The 21,541-nt window shown below is 36.8% G+C and overlaps 1 protein-coding gene across 2 annotated transcripts in view; it reads right to left on the bottom strand.

Moving 5' to 3' along the window:
• PCDH15 (protocadherin related 15) overlaps nucleotides 1–21,541 on the bottom strand; it is a 2,324,555-nt gene that overhangs the window by 119,115 nt on the left and 2,183,899 nt on the right. For both annotated transcript variants that reach the window (XM_072628920.1, XM_072628919.1), the window contains 2 exons: nucleotides 17,193–17,302; nucleotides 12,776–12,916 (listed from right to left, as the gene is read on the bottom strand). In XM_072628920.1, the coding sequence (XP_072485021.1) occupies nucleotides 12,776–12,916; nucleotides 17,193–17,302 (251 nt within the window). The remainder of the gene's footprint in view (nucleotides 1–12,775; nucleotides 12,917–17,192; nucleotides 17,303–21,541) is intronic.

The following is a 21,541-nucleotide window of genomic DNA, read 5'->3' as shown; positions in this document are numbered from 1 at the left end:
TAGCTAGCAATTATCACACTTCTTTATGTTTGATGGTTTGGCACTAACAATGGCCATTATAGTCAACCTGTGTGGGTTTACTTTTTTTTTTTTGACTCTCCCTATTTACCATATTTACATTCTTTTCACTCCTACTATTCCATGCCTCATAGGTGTTACTATTGGTGATCTCTTGTAGCCCACTTTTACTCATCATATGTCACTCGGAGTTCCCTACGATTACCATTTGATACTGAAACTCCATACTTTGCATGTTGAAAATAGTGATGTTTGAAGGATGAACTTTTTGCATACTGAATAGCATGGGATCACTGACAATACTGGTTTCCCAAATTCTGTCTGGTTCACTTTCATTCTCCTATTCAGTTCTGGGCTCAACTCCCTATCCTTATGTGGTAGCTATTTAAGTTGAAATTTTCTTATGAAACGGAAAGCCACAATTGCTATGGATGGGCAAATTATATTCCCTTTCACACAACTTTCAACATGATAGTTCCTTGTTTACCTTTCATGGCTTCCCTTTTCCTATGAGAAAAATGCATCTACATTGGCACAAAACTCTTTCCATGATATCACCTCTATATCTCTACTTTTATTCTTGGCTATTCTTTCTCTTTTCTTTCTTGTACCTCAGAAGCATTCTGGCATCATGGTTAGAGAGGCAGGCACCTCTTTTCTTCCAAACTTCCATATTACTCTCAATGGCTTCACCATCCTACCGGTTACCTAGGCTTACAATCTTGGTGTCACCCTCCACTACTTGCTCCCCTCATTCAACATGTTTTCATGTCTTGTCATTTCTTCTTTCAAATCTCTCATATATTCAAGATCACTGTGAAATGGTTTGAGCAGATTCAAACCTGCTTGATGTTTTGGGAGCCCTGTCTAAGATGTTTTCATTCTGTAACTAGTTTGCTATTCTTATATCATGTCATCTACTCCCCAAAGTCCTTTACTGTTCAAACTTATTTCACACTATAATTTAATTTAGAAGTGTTTGTCACACATCATTGCTCTAGGTACAACAGACTAATTTGGGGAAAAAAGCTGAAACCCAACCACAAAGCACTTGGTTCCAGAAGTGTGTTAAATAAATTCCATTTCCATTTGTTGATCACAATTTCAAGTAAAGTAACACCACAGACTACAAATGTTTTCTTAGTGAGACCATATTATTCCCCTACCTCCTAGAATAAATCTCTGTTTCATTAAAAATGCAGTTGTTTCTGTGTTGTATTTATGGCAGATGTCTAGGATGAAATAGGCAAAAGCTTTTGGAAAGCACTTGAGGTTATTAGTTTTTATAATCAGGTTTCCAATTATTAAATGTACAACGAGATTGTGAGCACCATTGTTAAAAATATGGTCACATCCAACACTGTGCCTACCATATTGGGCTCTGATCACACTTGGGGGTTCTGGACCACTGTGTAAATTATGGGTGATTAGTTACACGTTTGCAACCCAAGACACAGGAGCATTATGGAAAGAAAGCAAATCATAAATGTGGCTTAGTTAGCCTTATTTTTTATTTATTATAGATGCTGGGTGGAGAATGTGATACATTACAGGTTGGCACCATAAAAATGTAGAAAATACTTGAACATTAATCTTAATTGTTTTCCCATTTTTTCTCATGGCAAGGTCGGTTACTCAAGTAAAACTGGTTGATATATTTGTAAATAGTACTGGCTTTGGGACCAGGAAGCCCTGGGTTCAAACCCCATCTCTGTGTGACCTTTGGGAAATTTTATATGATGTAATGTCCTTGAACCCAGAGAGGGTCTTACTTTTGCCTTTGTATCCCAAGGGCCTGGCACAATAGGGCACATAGAAAACACTTAATAGACTATTGTTGATTGATTGACTCACTTAAGTAGGTCAGACAGTGTTACAAATAAAAACACAAGGGAGTCATACCCAGATGACCATAAATTCTGGGGGTCTTCTCCTCCCAGATTATTATTATTTTTTGACTAGGTAAAAGAGGCCATTTTTTTGCCTTGCCTCATTTCTTACTCAGCCTTAATCACTGAATGGGTATTGCCTCAGACAAACTGAGCTTAAAAAGGCCAAGGTCTCCCACTGCACCAGGGCCACCTCCAGCCATCCTGATCTATATCTTGCCACTGGACTCAGATTGCCCTGGAGGGGAAGTGAGGCTGATGATTTGGCACAGACCTGCCTCACTTAAATCCAATTCACTTGCAAGTGAAGAAGTCACCTTCCTGATGTCATCAATCCTCTTCAAGAAGGACTTTATCCTTTGGACAAACAATCCAGGGAGCAGGTGGCATGTATATTTCCTTCTTCTAAGTAGAGTTGTCTATGGGTATGCAGTGCTGCTTTCATATAATGACTGTCTTGATCTTCTTATCAATCATTCAATCAATATTTAGTACTTACTAAGTGCCAAGCACTTAGCTAAGCAATGGAGATACAAGGCAAAAAGTAGCAATGTTCCTTTCCTAAGGGAGTTTACTTTCTAATGGAGGAGACAACATATATAAATCAGAACTAATAAACAGACAAATAAATACAGAGTAGAAGAAAGGATGAAACTAGCAAGAGAGGACATCAGGAAAGGCCTCTTGGAAGAGATGGTGCTGGAGATGAATCTAAGAGGAAGTCAGACACTGGGATGGAGTGCATTCTGGGCATGGGGATCAACCAGACCAAAGGCATGGAGGTAGGAGATAAAGTATTGCATGAGAAGAGCCCAATGTTGCTGGAGAATAAATGAAGGGCAGTAGAATGTAAGAAAGTTGGTAAAGAAGGAAAAGGTGGCCAGGTTGTGAAAAGCTTTATAAGCTGATTTTGTTTTTTTCCCCCTCTCCATGGATGGGTTCAGTGTTTGGGAGTAATTGGGCAATGACTGAGGTTTAAATAATACCAATAAAAAATAAATAAAATCAAAATAAAATACTGTGAAATGATCTTTTTTTTTTTTAGCTCAAAAGTAGTTAGATGAGAAGACTCCCCTGAAAGAAATTCTAGTTAAGCACTAGCCTTCTTCCCAGAGCACATTGTGTTCTCATTCCCATGGTTACATATGTGTCAAAATAAGAGACTAAATAAATGAGACCTCATTGCAAAGCAGGAAAACATGATTAGAAAATTAATGAATTAACCTCTGTTTCCATAGCAAACAATTTCAGCTAATTATTTTTTGGCTAATGGACTATGCCTTGATTCCAGCGCTTTCATTGTCATTAATAAATTACATTGCATTTGAAATCCTGAGGTTTTAAATTTCACATCAGGAATGAAGGAGCAATGAACGTTTTCATATCATAAAGGACCAAGACATTCTGCCTTATTACTTAAGCAAACCAAGTTTCGTATTTTACACTTATGATCTACACGAAAGGATAAGTCCTGAGTCTTGCCAATTGTTCTTTGCTTCCATGAATGGAGTTGTTCTCTCTTTTGCCTTAACGTCAGCTTTCATTTTTGAGTAATAAGTGGAATTTGGAGTTTTTTGGATTTAAAAATATACATATATATGTATACACAAAAGATTAATTCCATCCTAAAGATAAATGTATTTTCATCATTGATAAGTGATAAAAACTGCATTTAGCAAATGATCTCTATTCTAAGCATGTGTGTTCAAATCCCAGACTTTCCATTTATTGCCAGTGAACTTATCACTATAATTTTCTGGGTTCCATTTTTCTCTTCTGTAAAATGAAGGATGTTGGCCACATGTTCTCTGAGGTCACTTCTGACTTAATTGTATGTTTCTATGATCTATGAAACAATTATTTTTATTCAATGAAACTAGATGTCAAGGTAACAATCGTTGGGCATTTTACATACCTGTGATCTTTTAATGTGTGTCCTTAGTATCAAATAATGTAGATAAATATACTATATGGTGAAGATTAGATCTCTCTGTAAGAGTCCTCCTTTCTCTCCTTTTCAATTATTCCCTTTCTATAAAAAATGCATTTTCCCCATAAGTATCACTCTAAAGTATCACTTTATCACTTTAAACAATCTTTTGATGTGATGGGTCTTGTATTCAATATGTTCATCTAGATGGTATTACCATTGTCTTCATTATTAACTTCCTTTGATGCATCATTGGATCGTAGAAGTGATGGTAGATTTCAGAAGGATAGAGCAATGGAGGCAATAGGAAGTTCTACATGATTTGATGCAGTGTGATGTCAGCAGAGCAAAGAAAACAATTTACATGTTGACTACAACAATGGAAATGGAAAGAAAAAAACACAAAAATGACAACAACAAAAAGGGAATGTAATTAAATAATAAAGATCGAACACAATAAACTGATCCTTATATGGGAGTGAGAAGTCTGCAGGTACTACACACTGTACATGTTTCCGAACTTTGTCAATGAACTGATCTTTTAAAAAGATACTATGTATTATGTGGGGGTACTCTCTGGGAGGAGAAAAAGGAAGGATTCTGGAGATAACTTTTGATGTAAGAAAATGAAAACATTGATTTAAAGAAACCAAACTTATTTTTAAAAGGACATGAATGCAAGCCTTCCTACACATTACAAAGTTGGGAAATCCTCAAGTTTAAACCCAGTGATAGACCATGTACCCACTGTTGTAGGGTAAGTCTTGCCAAGTTTACACAGGCTCATCACTGGGTTGGTTGCCAGGTGGTTCACATTTAGCCACAGTGACCCTCGTTAATCACCTACTAAATTTGTAAATACTAATCACACAACCCTCATGTATAAAATATGCATACAGTAAGAGTGCCTACACAGGGTTGTTGAGATCAAATGAGATAATGCATGTAAAGTGATTTTTCTAACATGAAAATGACATATAAATATTAGTTATTATAATTATTACTATTGTTCCAATTGAAAGACTGAGCCAGCAGACCCACCTGAGTGAAGCCTGGCCCAGAACACCCCTATATAATATCTCAGAGACATGGAACCCATTCAGCCTCTAGAAGCCTGAAGATGTCTGGTGAAGGAGAAGTCACTATCTTTGGAGATGCTTGCATGTTGTTCCCGTTCTTAGAATGTGAGCTCCTTGAAGAAATCCCTCTTACTTTAGACAGTTGTAACTGTAAGAAAGCATCTATTTGTGTTGTGCTGAAAACTGCCATTTTGTAACATCCACCTCCTCCCACCATTAACCAGGGTCAAGAAGAACAACTTTAATCACTATTTAACAGGATGATTCTTCAAACAATTGAATATAGTTGGTATGATTCTGACACACCTTCTTTTCTCCAGGCAAAGCACTGATATCTCTTTAACTGGTCCCCCACTATTATCATCTTTGGTCCTTTCAAACTTCTGATTATGGAACCACAGAATATCAGAGATGAAAAGTTTCTCAGGAACAGATCTCTAAGTAACCACAAAACTCCATATCCATTTATATGACAAAGGACAACGGGGCTTGGTACATTCCTGGATCACCTAAAATGGTATTGGAGTCCACTGGTTCAGTAGTTGGTATTGGAGAGACAAAAAAACTGTTAGATATATGACAATCTGCATTGACCTACTATGTGATTGAGAATAGACTCTTCTAATTGACTTGCCAAGCCAGAAATGTCTCATTTTGAAAACTGACTGAGCACATCCTACCTCTTTCTTTGTGTCTAGGGGAAGGACTCATTTATTCACAGCAGGTAACACAGTGCAGTGAAGGGGGAAGTCAAAAGTCACTTCCTCCACCTTAGGCCACGTGATCTTCAGAAATGAGAAGGAATTTTAGTCTTGTTAATTTTTCCTCTAATTTCTAGGTGGAGGAAATTGAGTTCACAACACAGTAACTTCAGCTATAGGGATTTCAGAAGCCATGATTCCGGTTTGCATGCTGTATCTGCCCAGAAGGCAAAGCAAAGGTTGTGGCATTACATTAGTAGACCTCAACAATGATACTGTATAGGAAATAAAGTAAACTGGATTTCTAAAAGCCCACTCAGAGACTAAATGGTTTCGGAGAGGATTATAGACCTGAGATGTTGTGTCAAATATTTCTGTTTGTTCTTGATGTGACTTTGTTGTAAATATTTCTCCATCCAATACTAAACAATTAAATAGAACTAGAATCTTAGTTATTGACCCCTCAAAAATTGGGGAGCACAAGTAGCGGAAACTTGAGGTGGTAGAAAAGAGACAACTCTTGAAATCCTCATAATATCTTTTATACATGTAAACGTAATATGCGAAAGCCTCAAAGAGTGGGGATATCACGATTCTTGTTACCCAAGGTATTGTATAGACTAAATTTCAATAATTCTAAGAAAGAGGAACCCAATGACTTGCCAAGGAAGCCCTTTGCACTGTGGGATAGCTCAAATGTTATAGCAAGTTCTGTCCATCTTTTCCTTACATTTATTACTATTGGTTCTGCCCATTGAATCTGAATTAAACAAGTTAAATCCTTATCCATATGACAATCCTAAAACTACTTAAAAACAGTTATCAAGTCATGCTTAATGTTTCTCTTCTCCAGGCTTAATATCTTACTTTGCTCAATTGATTCTAAGCTCTCTATTTAAAATCACATTAATAAAAATAAGGCATTTATTATGTTTCATATTTAATAATCTCATTAATATTTAATATTCTTATTAGAGCCATATTAATAGGTTTACAAATTTGTTCTGCACTACAAATTCCTAGATTTCCCTTGATAGTACATGTGCTCAGTAGTCCTCATCAGATATCTCTTTGTCTTGAGCAAAATTTGTGTATTTATTTAGTGGGGTTCAGTCTACTAAGTGCTCTATTAATTATTACCAGCCAAGATCTTTAGTTGAAGAGAATCCTGGTAGTGAGCAGAGTTGAGGTGTTACAACCTTATTAAGTTTCTTGTGAAAAGGTAAAGACAGTCAGATATTTAAAATAAATGGTCTCGTTCACATCCCTTCCCCACCATTTTACTTAACAGTTTTGCGGCAATGTCCATTAATTTTATTGGCAGAAAGCTTCCATTTTCTAAAACATCTTTGCCAGATTTGGTGCCAAGTATTATGGTTGTTTTAGAAAATGTTTTTTGTAACATCTTAATATTTGCAGTGGTATAAATGTGAGTTCATTTGATCATGACAGTTTTTATTCGGAAGTTCATTGAGTAGTCTGCTAAATAGTTCTGAAATTGGTTTATTTTGGTTATGAATTTTCTGAAGATTTTGTTGTTACATAGTTTGTATTTTTAAACAAGTGCATATTTAAGTCACTAATTTCCTTTTATTGATATATACATCAATGTAACTATCTTATAGTTTTAAAAATATTATTTTTCATTCTTGGGATTTCTCCTTTTTCATTTTTGATTTTGGTCATTTCATATTTCTTTTTCTTTGTTTACTAATTATCAATTCCATTGATAATTTAAAACCACTTTCATTATTTGTAATTGTAACTATTCTTTTATTATCTGTCACATTCCTATCCTCTTTTACTTGAATTCAACACTTATTTCTGCTTGCTTTTGATATAGTCATATGTTCATTTTCTAGTTTATTTAACTACAAATTGAACTCATTAATTTTCTCATTTTCTTTCTTGCTACCATAAATGTTTAGGAATAAACATTTGCCTCTGAGTATTGCTTGGGCTACTTACCATAAACGTTCACATTCTACATTTGCGCTTTAATCATTTTCATTATCATTTATTGTTTTTTAAATAGTTTGTTCTTTAAATCAACCAGGATCCCACAGGTTGTGTTTATTGTTTACATGGGCCTATATATTTTGGTAATATTTTCATTTTTGATAATCATTTTGACACAATATGGCGCATAATTGTAGCGATTTAAATTTGTCTTTGACCTAAACACAATATTTTCACAAATGTGGCAGAACAAACGTATACCCTCTCTTTTTTCAAATCAGTGTTCTCTCTGTATACCTATCAACTTTACTTTCTCCAGCACTCTGTTCAAATGTCTAACTTTTTTTTTCCTTGTCTATCTGTTTGAGTGATCATATTCCATTCACAGTGTTGAAATTTTGTGCTGTTTTTATTTTCTATTTTTTTTTTTTGCAAATAAGTTAATTTTTCCTTTATACAATTACTTGATGTATTAGGTGACACTCTTTCATTAATGATATTTGTGATGGACAGCTCATTTCTTCCTGGCCTGTGAATAAACTTGGAAAATCCAAATCCTGAATGAACTTCATTAACAGTCCATTTGATAGTCACATACTCCTATCTTGAGTTTTGCTTTTTTCTCCCTTCTTTTCTCTGTGAATTAGCCTCCATCATTCATTCTCTCCATCTATTCATTTAACAAGGATTTATTAAGTACTTACTATGTACCAGGCACAGCTCCTGGCTTTATGACCAGAAAAAGGACTGATATGCACAGTTGCCAGCTCTTACTCTGCCCCTATTCTGCCCCTATTCTCAACCTATTGTTTTCAGATAGTCAGGAAGAATTTGAGTTTGGAAAAATGCTAAAGTATCATCAGGGTGCAGACTAGTCATCCTTATACCTCTATCCTGTGGGAAGTAGTCCAGGCAATTGTGTCAATATTTTTCAGCCTAGCTCCAGAGGGGGAGCATATGAAACCCTTGTGGTGCCAGATGTTGCTATTCATTTCTAGGTGTTTATTGATAAGCTATCCCAAGTACTCATCAATCAGAACATCTGGGACCTGTGTGTATGACTATTTGGGCTGCTGGCCAGGATCTGACAAAAACTGAACTCATGGTTGATGGGTCCGCTGGGTGACACCTATCCTTATATATTCCTGTAATCGATATCTTCACTCTATACCTGTATCTTGTGTGGTCACTTCCTATATTCATCCAAAGTTGACCCCTGATAAGTTTGCCCATATGGCTAATTCAGTAAATTTTTGGCATGGACACATTCCCTCGTTGATCCCTCTTAATGCTTTATAATTTGAATGTAATGTCATGGTCTCATAGAATCCCTTTCAAAGTCCAACAAAAGAGAACTTTTCCAACCCTGTCAATGGTTAGTGAAGCCAACTCCCCTGAAAACCCTTGGCATTTATCTCTCTTTTTGGTCTGTATTTCCTTTGTGGTATATCATATAGTTCCACCCAGCAGAACACAATCTCCCTGAGAGAAGAGGCTGCTTCTCCCTCCACACTTTTTTAGCATAGTTCTTAGCATGGTGCCTGATGCATAAATAGTTACTGAAAAATTGCTTGTTGATGGATTGTTAGGTTGTTTATTTCACCAAACATTTAGCTCTTGGAATGCATGCAGTAACTTCCTAAGTCTCTTATCTATTTCTTCCATTCTATCCTATGCTCCTCTTCCAGATAAATCCATATAAGGATCCACTCTGCTCATGTCTCTGCACTGATGGAAAACCTCCAATGAAAGGGAATATAGCATGAATTCTTCCCATGAGCTTGTCACTCAAGGCTACCTACACTTTGGACACAGTCTATCACCCTTGTCTCACCCTAACCTTGTCTCATACCACTTTCCTTCTCGTTATCTTTGCCATAGCCAGTTTTAGGGAATGTGGGCTGCCTTGCGCCAATGCCTCATCTCACACCATTGGTCATGCCTAGGATAATGGTCTCCAACTATCTCAGCCTTCTGAAATCCTCCCCATTTTCAAGGTTTTGCTTTATGCCACCTTCTCACTGCAACTTTCCTTGATTACATGAAATAAAAAGTCTCCTCCTTCTCCCTTAAACCTTTACTATTCCTCCATCCCTCTCTTCTATACATTTACTTTTTTTTAAAGTAATATCATCTTGGAAACATGCTCTAACCACCTTAGTAATCTGCCCAGTCGTGAAAGACTGGGACTCATTTCTTATCCATCTTTGAATCCTCTGCAGCACTCTTACCACACTAGAGACTAGGTAAATAAATGCTTGTGGATGGTTGGATTCTGTGAAACCAGTAGGAGCCATGGTCTATTCCCATCTACCAGTTATTTCCTCCATTCACTCCAGAGGCCAGAACTAAATTCCTTGCTTCTCTTTAGTGGGTGGATGCTTCCACACTTTGCTTTTAACACATGAAGAAGAATTCAGACAGGCAATGGATGTGTCAGTGTGGGACATTGGACTGGATATTTTTTCAGGAACCAGGATTGGGCAACTAAGTGGCATGGTGAGTAGGATACTGGACTTGGAATCAGGAAGCTTCTTCATGAGTTTGAATCTGGCTTTAGACATTTACTAGCTATGTGACCCAGGGCAAGTCACTTAACCCTGTTTGCCTCAGTTCCTCACTGATAAAATGAGCTGGAGAAGGGAATGGCAAACCATTCCAGTATCTTTGTCAAGAAAACCCCAAATGAAGAGTCAGACATAACTGAACAACCAGTATTTACATAAGCACTTTACGTATGTTTTTTGCGACAGTTAAGAGTCAGAACCTGAATTCCAATCCAGTCTCATGCACTTACTAGCTGTGTGACTCTAGACAAGTCTGTTTGCCTCTGTTTCTTCCTCTATAAAATGAGCTGAGAAGGAAATGATAAACCACTCCCATATCTTTGCCAAGAAAACCCCAAATAGGTCAATGAAGAGCCAGGCATGACTGAAACAAATGAACAACAAAAATCCACAAAAGATTGAGTTAACATGAGTAAGCTGGAGTTCTGACCCAGATTTTGACACAATGATAAAGGCAGGAGGAAGTTTCTTCTTTCCTCCACCACCTTTCCTGTTGCCTCCTCATGCCTTTCCTCTTTCCTTGTGACCATTACACTCCTCTCCAGTGGTACACTTTACCACAAGGTTGGACCATCTTCAATTTAATGACTGAATCACTCATTCCTGGGCTATCAAGGATGGGGTTAAGAAATAGAGAGTGGAATAAGTAGCAAATATAACACACACTAAACTAAGACCTAGCCTTCCCCAGTCACTATAACCCTCTCCCATTTTTTTGGTTATGCTTTCTGAAATTTTATTATTGCGAACCTCTTTTTACATCTCTATTTCATATTCCTTCCCTTTTCTGAGGGCTGCTGAAAATAGCTTGTTCTGGAAGACATCACATGTCTTGGTAGTCCATCCAAGGCTAGCTAATCTCATTCCCTGATCACAGGGTCAAAAGACCTGAGTTCAAATCCTGTCCCAGGCATTTGTTGTGTGACTTTGGCTAAGTTGCTTCATCTCCTTTTGTCTTAGTTTCTTCATTTATGAAATGAGTATAATAATAGCTACCTCACAAGATGGTTGTGGGGATTCAAATAGGTTAGCACATATAAAGCATTTTATAAATCTTAAGCTACCATATAAATACTAACTATTATTAAAAGTAATAATAATTGTCATTTACCCTCTCTAGGCCTTTGTATTAATTTATAATATGTAGAAGAGAGACTAGATGACCTGTAAGGTTCTTTCTCAATCTGAGCCCATAATTCTGTGATTACATAGAATACGGTATGTCTAACTGCACAGGTATTTTCAGATGCTTCCACTGTCACCATGACATAATTAGGTCTTGTCTTTTAAAGGTCCCCCCATCATGTTCAGATCCTTGTTGCTGGCGTCTCTGGACCTCCATCCCCCTCCTCACCAGAATATCTAGACCTTGAGTCCGAGATGTCTTCTCCACTCCAACTCTGGCTCCCTATAGATTCCCAGCTCTCATTGCCTTTGTTTCCAGACCTCAGAATCACAGTTCTAGAACTAACCAAGACTTGAATAGCTTTTTAATCAAAGCCACAAAGTGGAGGAAAACAAACAAACAAACAAACAAACAAAGCAAAGCATTACAACATACCTGAGAAGGGGCACTCTAACTTCTTGAAGACCTCTAGCTTGACCATACTAGTTGTCATTTAATTAGCAATATTTGTTAAGTATCTGCTATGTGCTGAGAATTATGTTATTTCTTAGATTCTAAGCTCTCTTCAATCAAAATTGTCTTATGTCCTGGGTGTCTTAGAGGAGTAGTAGTAGTAGCAGCAGCAGCAGCAGCAGTAGTAGTAGTAGTAGTAGTAGTAGTAGTAGTAGTAATAGAAGTATTGCCATTACTTCTACCACAACTGTCACTACAACTACTATGACGGACTACTACTGCTAGTAACACTATTACTACCACTGAAATTATTATGACTACTATGATTTGTACTCTAAGACTTCCAAAAGATACAACAAATTTTGATTGAAGAGAGGATGGGATCTAAAAAGAGACATAGTTCCAATAATCCACTACTAATATTTATATAGCATTTTGGAATTTGAAAATATTCTATAAATATCATCTCATTTGATCTTCATCACAACTTTGGTAGATAGGTATTATTATTATCCCCTTATAACAGGTGAGGAAACTGAAGCAAAATGTTATTTGCTCAGGATCACACAACTAGTAAGTGTCTAAAACTGGATTTGCACTCAGGTCTTCTCATCTCCATGCCCAGCCATTCATTGGGTCAGCTAGTCATACATCTGGTCAGGAAACCTGGGTTTATTTTCTGCCTTAGGCACTTACTATCTTTGTGACAGGTCTTTGTAACCTGTCTTAGCCTCAGTATCCAAATCAAGAACATGGTGGACATGATCCTTACCTGCTTCTCATGATGAAAGCATGAGTATGAGTCACTATGTATGAAGGACTTCTCAATCTCAATTATGCATTAGAGGCTTAGACCAATTGCACTTGTGGGCTGTAGACTAGGAAACAGTTGTCTTCTTCTGTCAGCATTTTCAGTGGTAGTTATCAAAAATATATTCTGGATTTCTTCAGTTACCAAGATAAAGTAGTTAGTTCTAACTTTCCTTATTCATATTTAAGAATTAAAATGGACTTGAGTATGGAAGTATTGGAGAAGAAATAAAAATGACTTACTTTTGGAAGGGACACGCAGATTGGCCAGAACCACTTCCAAGGAATCGGCCTGGACTCGGAGCACATAGCTTGTTTTTGTTTCATAATCAAGAAGTGACTTGACATAGATCACACCTGTGACATTATTAATCCCAAAGTGATCTGGAATATAAAGGAAAACTGTTAGGTCTTGATTTCAACCAAAGGTGAGTTTCTTCACTGTGATTCTGACATTATTTCTTTATTTTACTTCTAGCTGACAAACTAGAGACCTGGGGGTTTAAATTTCAGCTCCATCACTTACTGCCTTATAACTATGGGCATGTCACACAGCCTACTGAGACTTCAGTTTCCTCATGGATAAAACAAGGGAACTGAACAACTCCCTTCTAGGTAAAACTCTTTGATTCAGCATAAAACTGATACTTGGCTCCCAGATTTTCAGTATGATGTTTAAGTGAGGGAAAGAAATTAAGGAGCAGGAAGGATGGGCACTCAGGCTCTGACTCTTAAGTCAATTCACAACATTACACCCTTCTCACAGATTGGTGTTATCTCTAGAACCTTCCTCCCTGTATAGATGGCCCTCCTAACTCTTTGGACCTACTCTTCCATGATGTAGAAAACCCTTCACTCTGGAGGTTCATTTCACCCTGGATTTCTCACACTGGAAGTACCACATGGCATCTCTCTGATAGGCTGGTTTCTTCCAAAGTCTTCATTTTAAAGAGAGTACCCAGGCCAACTACATCATCTTTCTCTGAACACTTGCACTCTTAATTCCACACTTTTTCTATTGTGCCCCTGTACCAGACCCATCATACCTTTTCCTTTCCCCCTTTTTAATCTCCTTTTTTTAATGTGCTATAATTTTTCATTAGAATATAAGCTCATTGAAGGTAAATGCTATCTTTCTGCTTTTATTTGTATTTCCTGTGTTTAACATTTTCTGAATACATAACAAGCACTTAATAAATGTTTGTTGACTGACTGACTGACTTGGCCTTGCACTGTACACTTATACACAGGAGGTGCTTAAAAAGTTTCAAGAGTGTACAAAATAAATGTCTTTATGGAAGGATGGGAACAAAGAAAATTTTCCTTATGAGAAACAAGACTTGGCAGACAGAAGGCTAGACTTAGAATCAGATAGACCTCATTTCAAATCCTGTATCTGATGTGTAGTAATGGTGTGACTCACCCTAGGCAAATCATTTAACCTTTTCATGTCTTTAGGCAACTAAGAATTTGAATTATAAATGAGTTGTTGATTCGCTTCAATGGAGGACAAATCCTACTTTCTTACTGGAGTTCCCCACACTGATGAAATCATAAATCATGGACAATGCCCACGGAAAAGAGGGGAGAGGCATAGCAAAGAGAGGGGGAAGAAAAGAGAATGTAAGAGAATGGAGAGGGAAAGGGAAGGAGGGAGGGAGGAGAGAGAAAGACACACAGAGAGAGACAGAGACAGAGAGAGACAGACATAGAGACACAGAGAGAAAGAGAAACAGAGAGACACAAACAGAAAAGGAGAGGCAGACACAGAGAGAAGAGAAACAGAAAAGGAGAGAGTGTGAGAGAGAGGGAGGGAGAGAGAGAGAAGAGAGAGAGAGAGAGAGAGAGAGAGAGAGAGAGAGAGAGAGAGAGAGAGAGAGAGAGAGAGAGAGAGAGAGAATGAATTGGACTTCAGGGTGTAAAAAAAATGTAGGCCAGTATTATAATGTGGAAGAATATAGAATAAACAATTTATACTCTTCCCAAAAAGAAGAGATGTACTTCCACTTATGTATTTAATATAATTTAAAAGAAAATCACTTTAAAATATCAGTCCAGGTCCATATATATTTTTTACAAATGAATTGAAATAAATTCCCTATTTAATAGTCTTACTTTTTTTTTGCTCAAGTCCTCCTTCAGTACCTCATTATGGAGAAGGTGACTGAACTTCTGGAAGCTTCTATTGTTGGAATGGGACCAAGGCTCTGGCAGACAGTATATCTGTTATCAAGGATCAGCACAACTAAGTTTGGAGAGACTAATTAGCTGGTTGGCCAGAGGAGGATATACCTATAGGCCACAGTAACTATCAAAAAGCATCCACTAAGATGTAAATGGGTTGCACTTTATATAAGAGGAGGGGCCACACATATCAACAAAATCACTGATCCTTGCAAGATTTTTTTTTTCAGAAAAATTTCAGGTTTTAAAATCTAACAGAAACATTTTTTGTTCCTCATAAGAAAGTTCAATAGCTCCATGATCTATGCAAATATGGCTGCTTGATGGGTCAAAATTCTATTTATTACAGTTTTCTAAGTTGGGATAGCACATGCACAGCTTGTATGACACCGTACAGAAAAGTCTGATTTCTCTATGTGGTGTGGGGGTGACCTTAGAAGCCTGAGTCTGCTTATATCTTGACAAATTCAGAAGGCTTTGAGAATAGGTGCAGAGGCAGATTCTGGCTGTGTCATCAGTTCAAAGCTCTCATCACCCAGTTGATTGAGGGACAGAAATATTCTTGTCTCTTTCCCCAGACTCTCAGAAACTAAGTGAGAGAGTGACAGATCTGCAGCAGTGCAGGAAGAAACCATAATGATGTGCTTATATTTCCTGAATTATAATAAATTATCAGCATGTGCATATGTGGGAATGGGATGTACACATATGCAAATGCATACATATGTATGTGAAAATACAGTAGTATACATGTATCTCTACATTCAAGAAGTGTACAGTGTGATCAAGAAGAAGATATAGTCAAGCCTCAGCTTCCTCATCTGTAAAATGTTGTGATTAGACTAGATGACCTCTAAAATATTTTCAGTTTTTACATTTAGGATCCCATGACCCTGCTTATGCAGCATAAAATACATGTAATGTGGAACGTGAACATGTCTAAATGAAGAGGTATTTGGCTGGTTCCAAAAGTTCCACAGACTGGGAGTTCCTTTCAACTGAGGGGCTAAGGAAGGCTCCATAGAAAGGGTGGTATTGGACTTGGACTTTGCAAGATGAGCAACACATCAAAAAATAGAGAAGAGAAAGGACACTGGCCACAGAAAATGAATCAGGAAATGCAAAGGACGTTGTTATCAAGGAAAGAAGAGAGAGCTCAGTGGTGCAGGGGAGAGGACACTAGATTTCAAGTTAGGAAGGCTTGAGTTCAAGCCTCACTTTCAATATATGTTCTGTGCCATCATGAACAAATGGCTTGACTTCTCTATGCCTCAGTTTCTCTACCTATAAAATGAGGCATTGAACTCCACAGAGTCCAAGGTCTCACCTAAGTCTGTGACTCTAATCATGCCTATTTTTCTGGAGCTTAGGGCATACAAAAGGAGGCAGTACAATAATAATGACCATTTACATGGCATTGAAAGGTTTGCATGAAGAACTTTGCATTGTGTATCAGACAGAATCTTCACAACTGCCATGACAGGCAGGTATAATCATTATCCGTAATTTATAGATGAGGAAACAGAGGGTGAGGGTGATTAAATGGTTTGCCCAGGGTCAGACACCTAGTAAATATCTGAAGCACGATTTAAGTCCAGGTCTTTCTGACTCCAAGCACAACACAGTCCAGCACCAGTGCCAAGATGCTTTATGGAATGAAGCTGGGAAGGCATGTGTGTAAAGGCAGGGTGAGAGTTGGGAAGACCCCAGGTGAATCCTGTCTCAGACATTTACTCTATGACCCTAGGGAAGTCACTAATTGCAGCCTCAGTTTTCTCACCTATAAAGTGGAGATGATGATAATGCCTACGTCATAGAATTGTTTTTGAGGAGTAGAGGATATAATAAAGCATGAAAAGCATTTTGCAAAACTTTCAAAGAGTTACATGAAAGTATGCTCTTATATCTAAGCATGTACCTTTATGAGTGTGTTCTTGTGTTTGTGTGTATGGAGGAGGGGTTCCTGTGTTTGGTTCCCTGTGATCTTATTCATGTAGGGAAATCTCAATATAGACACTCCTCCAATTGACACAGATCAACACCTTGTAGTCTTTGAGAGTTGTCTGGGGACACCGACTTGGTACAAAATCTGCCCATCCAATGTGGCATACATTACTTATATTGAGGTCTTCTTGATTCAAAGCTTGGTTGTCTATCCACTCTAACATGCCTCCTTTCTTGTGCCTGTATGCATATACTGTTGAATGAATGCATTTATTTTTTATCTATAATATATATATCAACAAATAATTATGGATGTTATGGGACTTCACTGGTAATCCTAAGAGCTCATTATTATATGTCATATCCTAATGTAAAACCATGAAAAGAAGAGAAAATAATTTGGATCATTATACAGTACAAAGTGACATTTAAAATCCACAGATATTTTATATTTTCTTTATATATTCTAGATTTCCTTAAAATTAGAGTTTTTGGATATTTAATAAGCATCAAGCTCTTGAAATGGACTTACCATCTTCATTTCCTGAGACAATAGTATATACAATACTTTGATTGATGGCAGCTGCATTGATAACACCAACTGGAGTCCCTATTGGTGCAAGTTCGCTTACTGGAGGTGGTCTGCAGAATTAAACAAAATCATGTTTTTTCCTCATGTTAATATTTGATGTGACATAGGTTTGCATTTAAAGACAAAATATGTACAGTATCAGCAAGGGCAGACTTCCCTCAAGGTTGATTGTTACAGTCTTCAGGGAGGTGAGAGATGAAGACATCACGCATAGAAACAAGCGAATTCAGCAGTATCTCACTAAATAGGAATGTCTCTTCATCCAGGGCAATAAGAATAAACATAGGAGTGTCATGGTTTTATTACACAACTAATTGATAGGTGCTAGATTGAATGGAGGATATTTTCCTGATTTAAAAAAATAAAATAACTACCTGGGCTCTCGTTAGCATTAAATGATGCTGAGAGTGTTAACCAGGCAGTTTTTATTTCTAGCCCCTGTCCCTTCTTAATTCCCATTCTTCTCCTTCCCCCAACCACTTTAACTGCAGGATATTTGTAAATAGAAGAATAATCGCAAAATAACACAAAGAGAATTAAGCTTCCTATGGAAGATCAGCTTCTTACTCACATTCTGGGCTTTGTTACTCTCTTATTTATCTACATTCCAAACATCATTTTCAGCATATCATTATTATTTCTGATAAGGGATTCATTCATTTTGTAATGATAGCAGAGGTCTTATAATCACTTCCAAGGATTTTTTCCTAATCATCTTAATGTTTTTTTCATCTTTCTCAATCATTGCTTTCTTCTCTTAAATGACGGGGGTTGGTTGTTACTATTTGGGTTGAATATAGACTATATCTAATGACTCTGTCTTATACAGAAATATTATTGGTTGGTTATTTTATTTCAATCCTGATTTTCTGCCTGGGATATGCTTCAAAATTACCTCCTTCTTATCATCTGCTTTGACAAAACAGAATGTATTATGTTTTCCTTAAAACTTCACTTGACTCTAAACTTTCCAGTCTTGGTTATGAATGCCAGTATCCTCAAGGACCCAAGTTCACAGCCTTGAATTCATCCTACATCTTTTCCTTTTACTACTTCTTATGTCCAATAAGTTTGCAAATCTATTCTCTTCCTTCACTGAGATTCTCTCTCACTTCAAGCGCTTATCAGTTCTCATCAGGAATATTGTAATAACCTCCTCCTGTTCTCTCTTTTTCTAGTCTCTGCTCTCTAATTCAGACAGTTTGGCATTGAGGGTAATGTAATGGATACACATCTTACCCCAGATAACTGCTAGCCATATGACCCTGGAAAACCACTTAAATCAAGGCAGTAAGCATTTATTAAGTGCTTATTATGTGCCAGGCACTGTGGTAAGTGCTGGGATTACAAAGCAAGGTTAAAAAATCCCTGTCTTCAAAGGGCTTATTTTTTAATGGAGAGATAAGATGTAAACAACTATTTACCAACAAGATGTGGACCAAATTAACATCAGGTGATTCCACAGAGAAGGCACTAACAATGATGGAGATGAAAAGGAAAATGGGCAATGCTTTTTTTTAAACACTGGAATTTTAGCTGAATCTTACAGGAAGTTAGAGAAACCAGGACACAAACATAAGGATGCAGCCCATGACAGCCAGCGAAAAGGCAGAGGTTAGGGAGATGAAGTGTGCCATGTGAGGAAAAGTAGGAAGGCCAACATTCTGAGTCACAGAGTACAGAGAGGGGAGGAGAATGCAAAAATTAAAAAAAAAAAAAAGGTAGGAAGAAGCTGAGTTCCAAAGGGATTGAAAAACCAGAGGATTTTGCATTTGATCTGCAAGGTGACAGAGGATCTTTTTAGCTTTATGTTTCTAAAATTCTATTTTCTCATCTGTAAGAATGGGCAAATATTAGCACCTGTAGTCTAAGGTTGTTGTGGGGATCAAATAAGACAATGTGTGAAAGGGCACTAAAAACCTGGAAATGCTGCAGAAATGTGTGCTATTACAATGGTCATGTGGCACTAGGAGAAGGGCGAAAGGGGAGGAAGACTGGGGGAAATTATGTCACGTAAGAGACAACAAGGAAGCACTCTTACAGTGTAGGAAAAATGGGGGAGTAGTGCTTGTATTTTACTCTTTTCCAAACTGGTTCAAAGAGGGAAAGGTATTTATATAGATATACACACTGGAGTATGGAAATCTATTTTACATAAAGGAAGTAAGAAGGAAAGGGGAAAAGAGAAAGGAGGGGTGATAAGAGGATGGAAAAAAAAGGAAGGTACTTGTTGAATCATTTTCAGTCATATCCAACTGTTCATGAGCTCATTTAGGAATGCTTTTTGGCAAAGATATTGGTGTAGTTTGCCATTTCCTTCTCTAGAACATTTTACAGATGAGGAAACTGAGGCAAACAGTGCTAAGTGACTTGCGCAGCATCAAACAGTTAAGTGCCTGAGGCCAGATTTGAACTTGGAAATGAGTCTTCCTGACCCCAGGCTCAACACTCTATACACTGACTGTCCTCAAAGAAGGTAGTGGTCAGGATTTTGAGCTTTGAGTGGGGACAGAGGAGAGGGGGAGAGAGAGAGGGAGAGAGACAGAGAGACAGAGAGAAGGATAAATAGAAGAGGACAGAGGTAAATAAACAGTTAATAATCATAACAATAAAAATCATAATCAAATAATCATAAGTTAATAATCACAACATAATATACATAACTACGTATAAGGAAGGGATGAACGCACACATAAAAATATGTGAATAGCATATTGGATTAGAAATCAGAATCCAAGAATATGTTTTCTACAAGCAACATACTTGTAACAGAATTATATAAAGTTAAAGTAAGGGACTGGAGCAGAATCTATTGTGCTTTAGATGAAGTAAAAAAAAAAAAAAAAGGCAGGGGTGGCAATCAGGACTTCAGACAAAGCAAAAACAAAATTAGACCTAAGAGATAAACAGGAAACTACATCTTTGAAACCACACAAATGACGCCTTAGCCAATGACATAATATCAATAGCAAGCATACATATGTGTGTGTGTGCGTGCAATGTCATAGTTTTCAAAATTTTAAAGGAAAAATTTAATCAGTTATGGAAGAAATAGACAGTAAAACTATACTAGTAAGAGATCTTACTACTCCCCTCTAAAAGCTAGATAAGTATAACCATATAATAAATAAGGAGTTAAGGAGATTTTATATATATGTGTGTGTATGTGTGTGTGTGTACGTATATGCATATGTTAGTCGTTGTCCTTCATTCTCGAAGAGGACCACAATGACATCACCATGATAAAGTGAAATTTCAGTGTGTCTGACTGTGGCTGATCAGACCAATATGGGCTAGGTACCATAGGTTGGACACAGATAGTCTATGTGAAAATTTGGGGTGGTTATTTCAATTTTGCACATCCTATGTTTCCTTTGTGCTGTCTCAATTCTGCTTTGCTCATAGGGCACAGCACCTTTTCTGATGTGGGCACGCCATGCTGAGCAGTCCTGTGCCAGTGTCTCCTATGTTGCATAATCAAATTCAATACTTACTTATGTATATGTATGTGTATGTACATATGCATATATGCACATGTATATGTATATATGTATGTGCATGTGCATGTGCACATATGTACATGTAAGCATACTCACAAATGCATATGCAGTGCATATACACATACATAATTATATGTATTGATATGTGTAAATATATGTGTGTGTATATGCATACATGCATATACATGCACACACACATATACGCATACATACATACATAAGTATATATATATATATATATATATATATATATATATATATATATATATATATATATATATATATATATATATACAACTAGAAACTAAATAATCAAATCCCCCAAAAATGAGTGGACTAAAGTCATAAAAAGTCATAAAAACAATAATTTCATTAAAAATAATAATAACAATGAGACAACATGACATGATATGTGGAATGCAGCCAAAGCAGTACTTAGAGGAAAATTAACAGGGAGAGAAATCAGATCAATGAATTGGTCATAAAATTAATTGTGTGTCACTAAGAAAAAAAACCCCTTAGAAAAAGAAAAGAAATTAAAAATCCTCAATTAAATACTAAAATAGAAATGTTAAAAATCAAGGGAGAGATTAAAATTGAAAGAAAAAATAATCTAAATAACTAACAAATAAAACTAGGTTTGGTTTGACTTAAAAAATAAATTGATAAACCATTGCTTAATTTAATTTACAAAGGAAAACCAAATTACCAGAAACAAAAGTGAAAAGGGTGAATCAATATAGATGAAGTTAACTGATCTATTTGGAGTTATTTTACTCAATTATTTAC

Source organism: Notamacropus eugenii, chromosome 1 (genome assembly GCF_028372415.1).
Source record: "Notamacropus eugenii isolate mMacEug1 chromosome 1, mMacEug1.pri_v2, whole genome shotgun sequence".
NCBI classification, from domain to species: Eukaryota; Metazoa; Chordata; class Mammalia; order Diprotodontia; family Macropodidae; genus Notamacropus; species Notamacropus eugenii.
The sequence above is the reverse complement of the archived record's forward strand: the minus strand, read 5'-3'. Positions and strand labels throughout refer to the sequence as shown.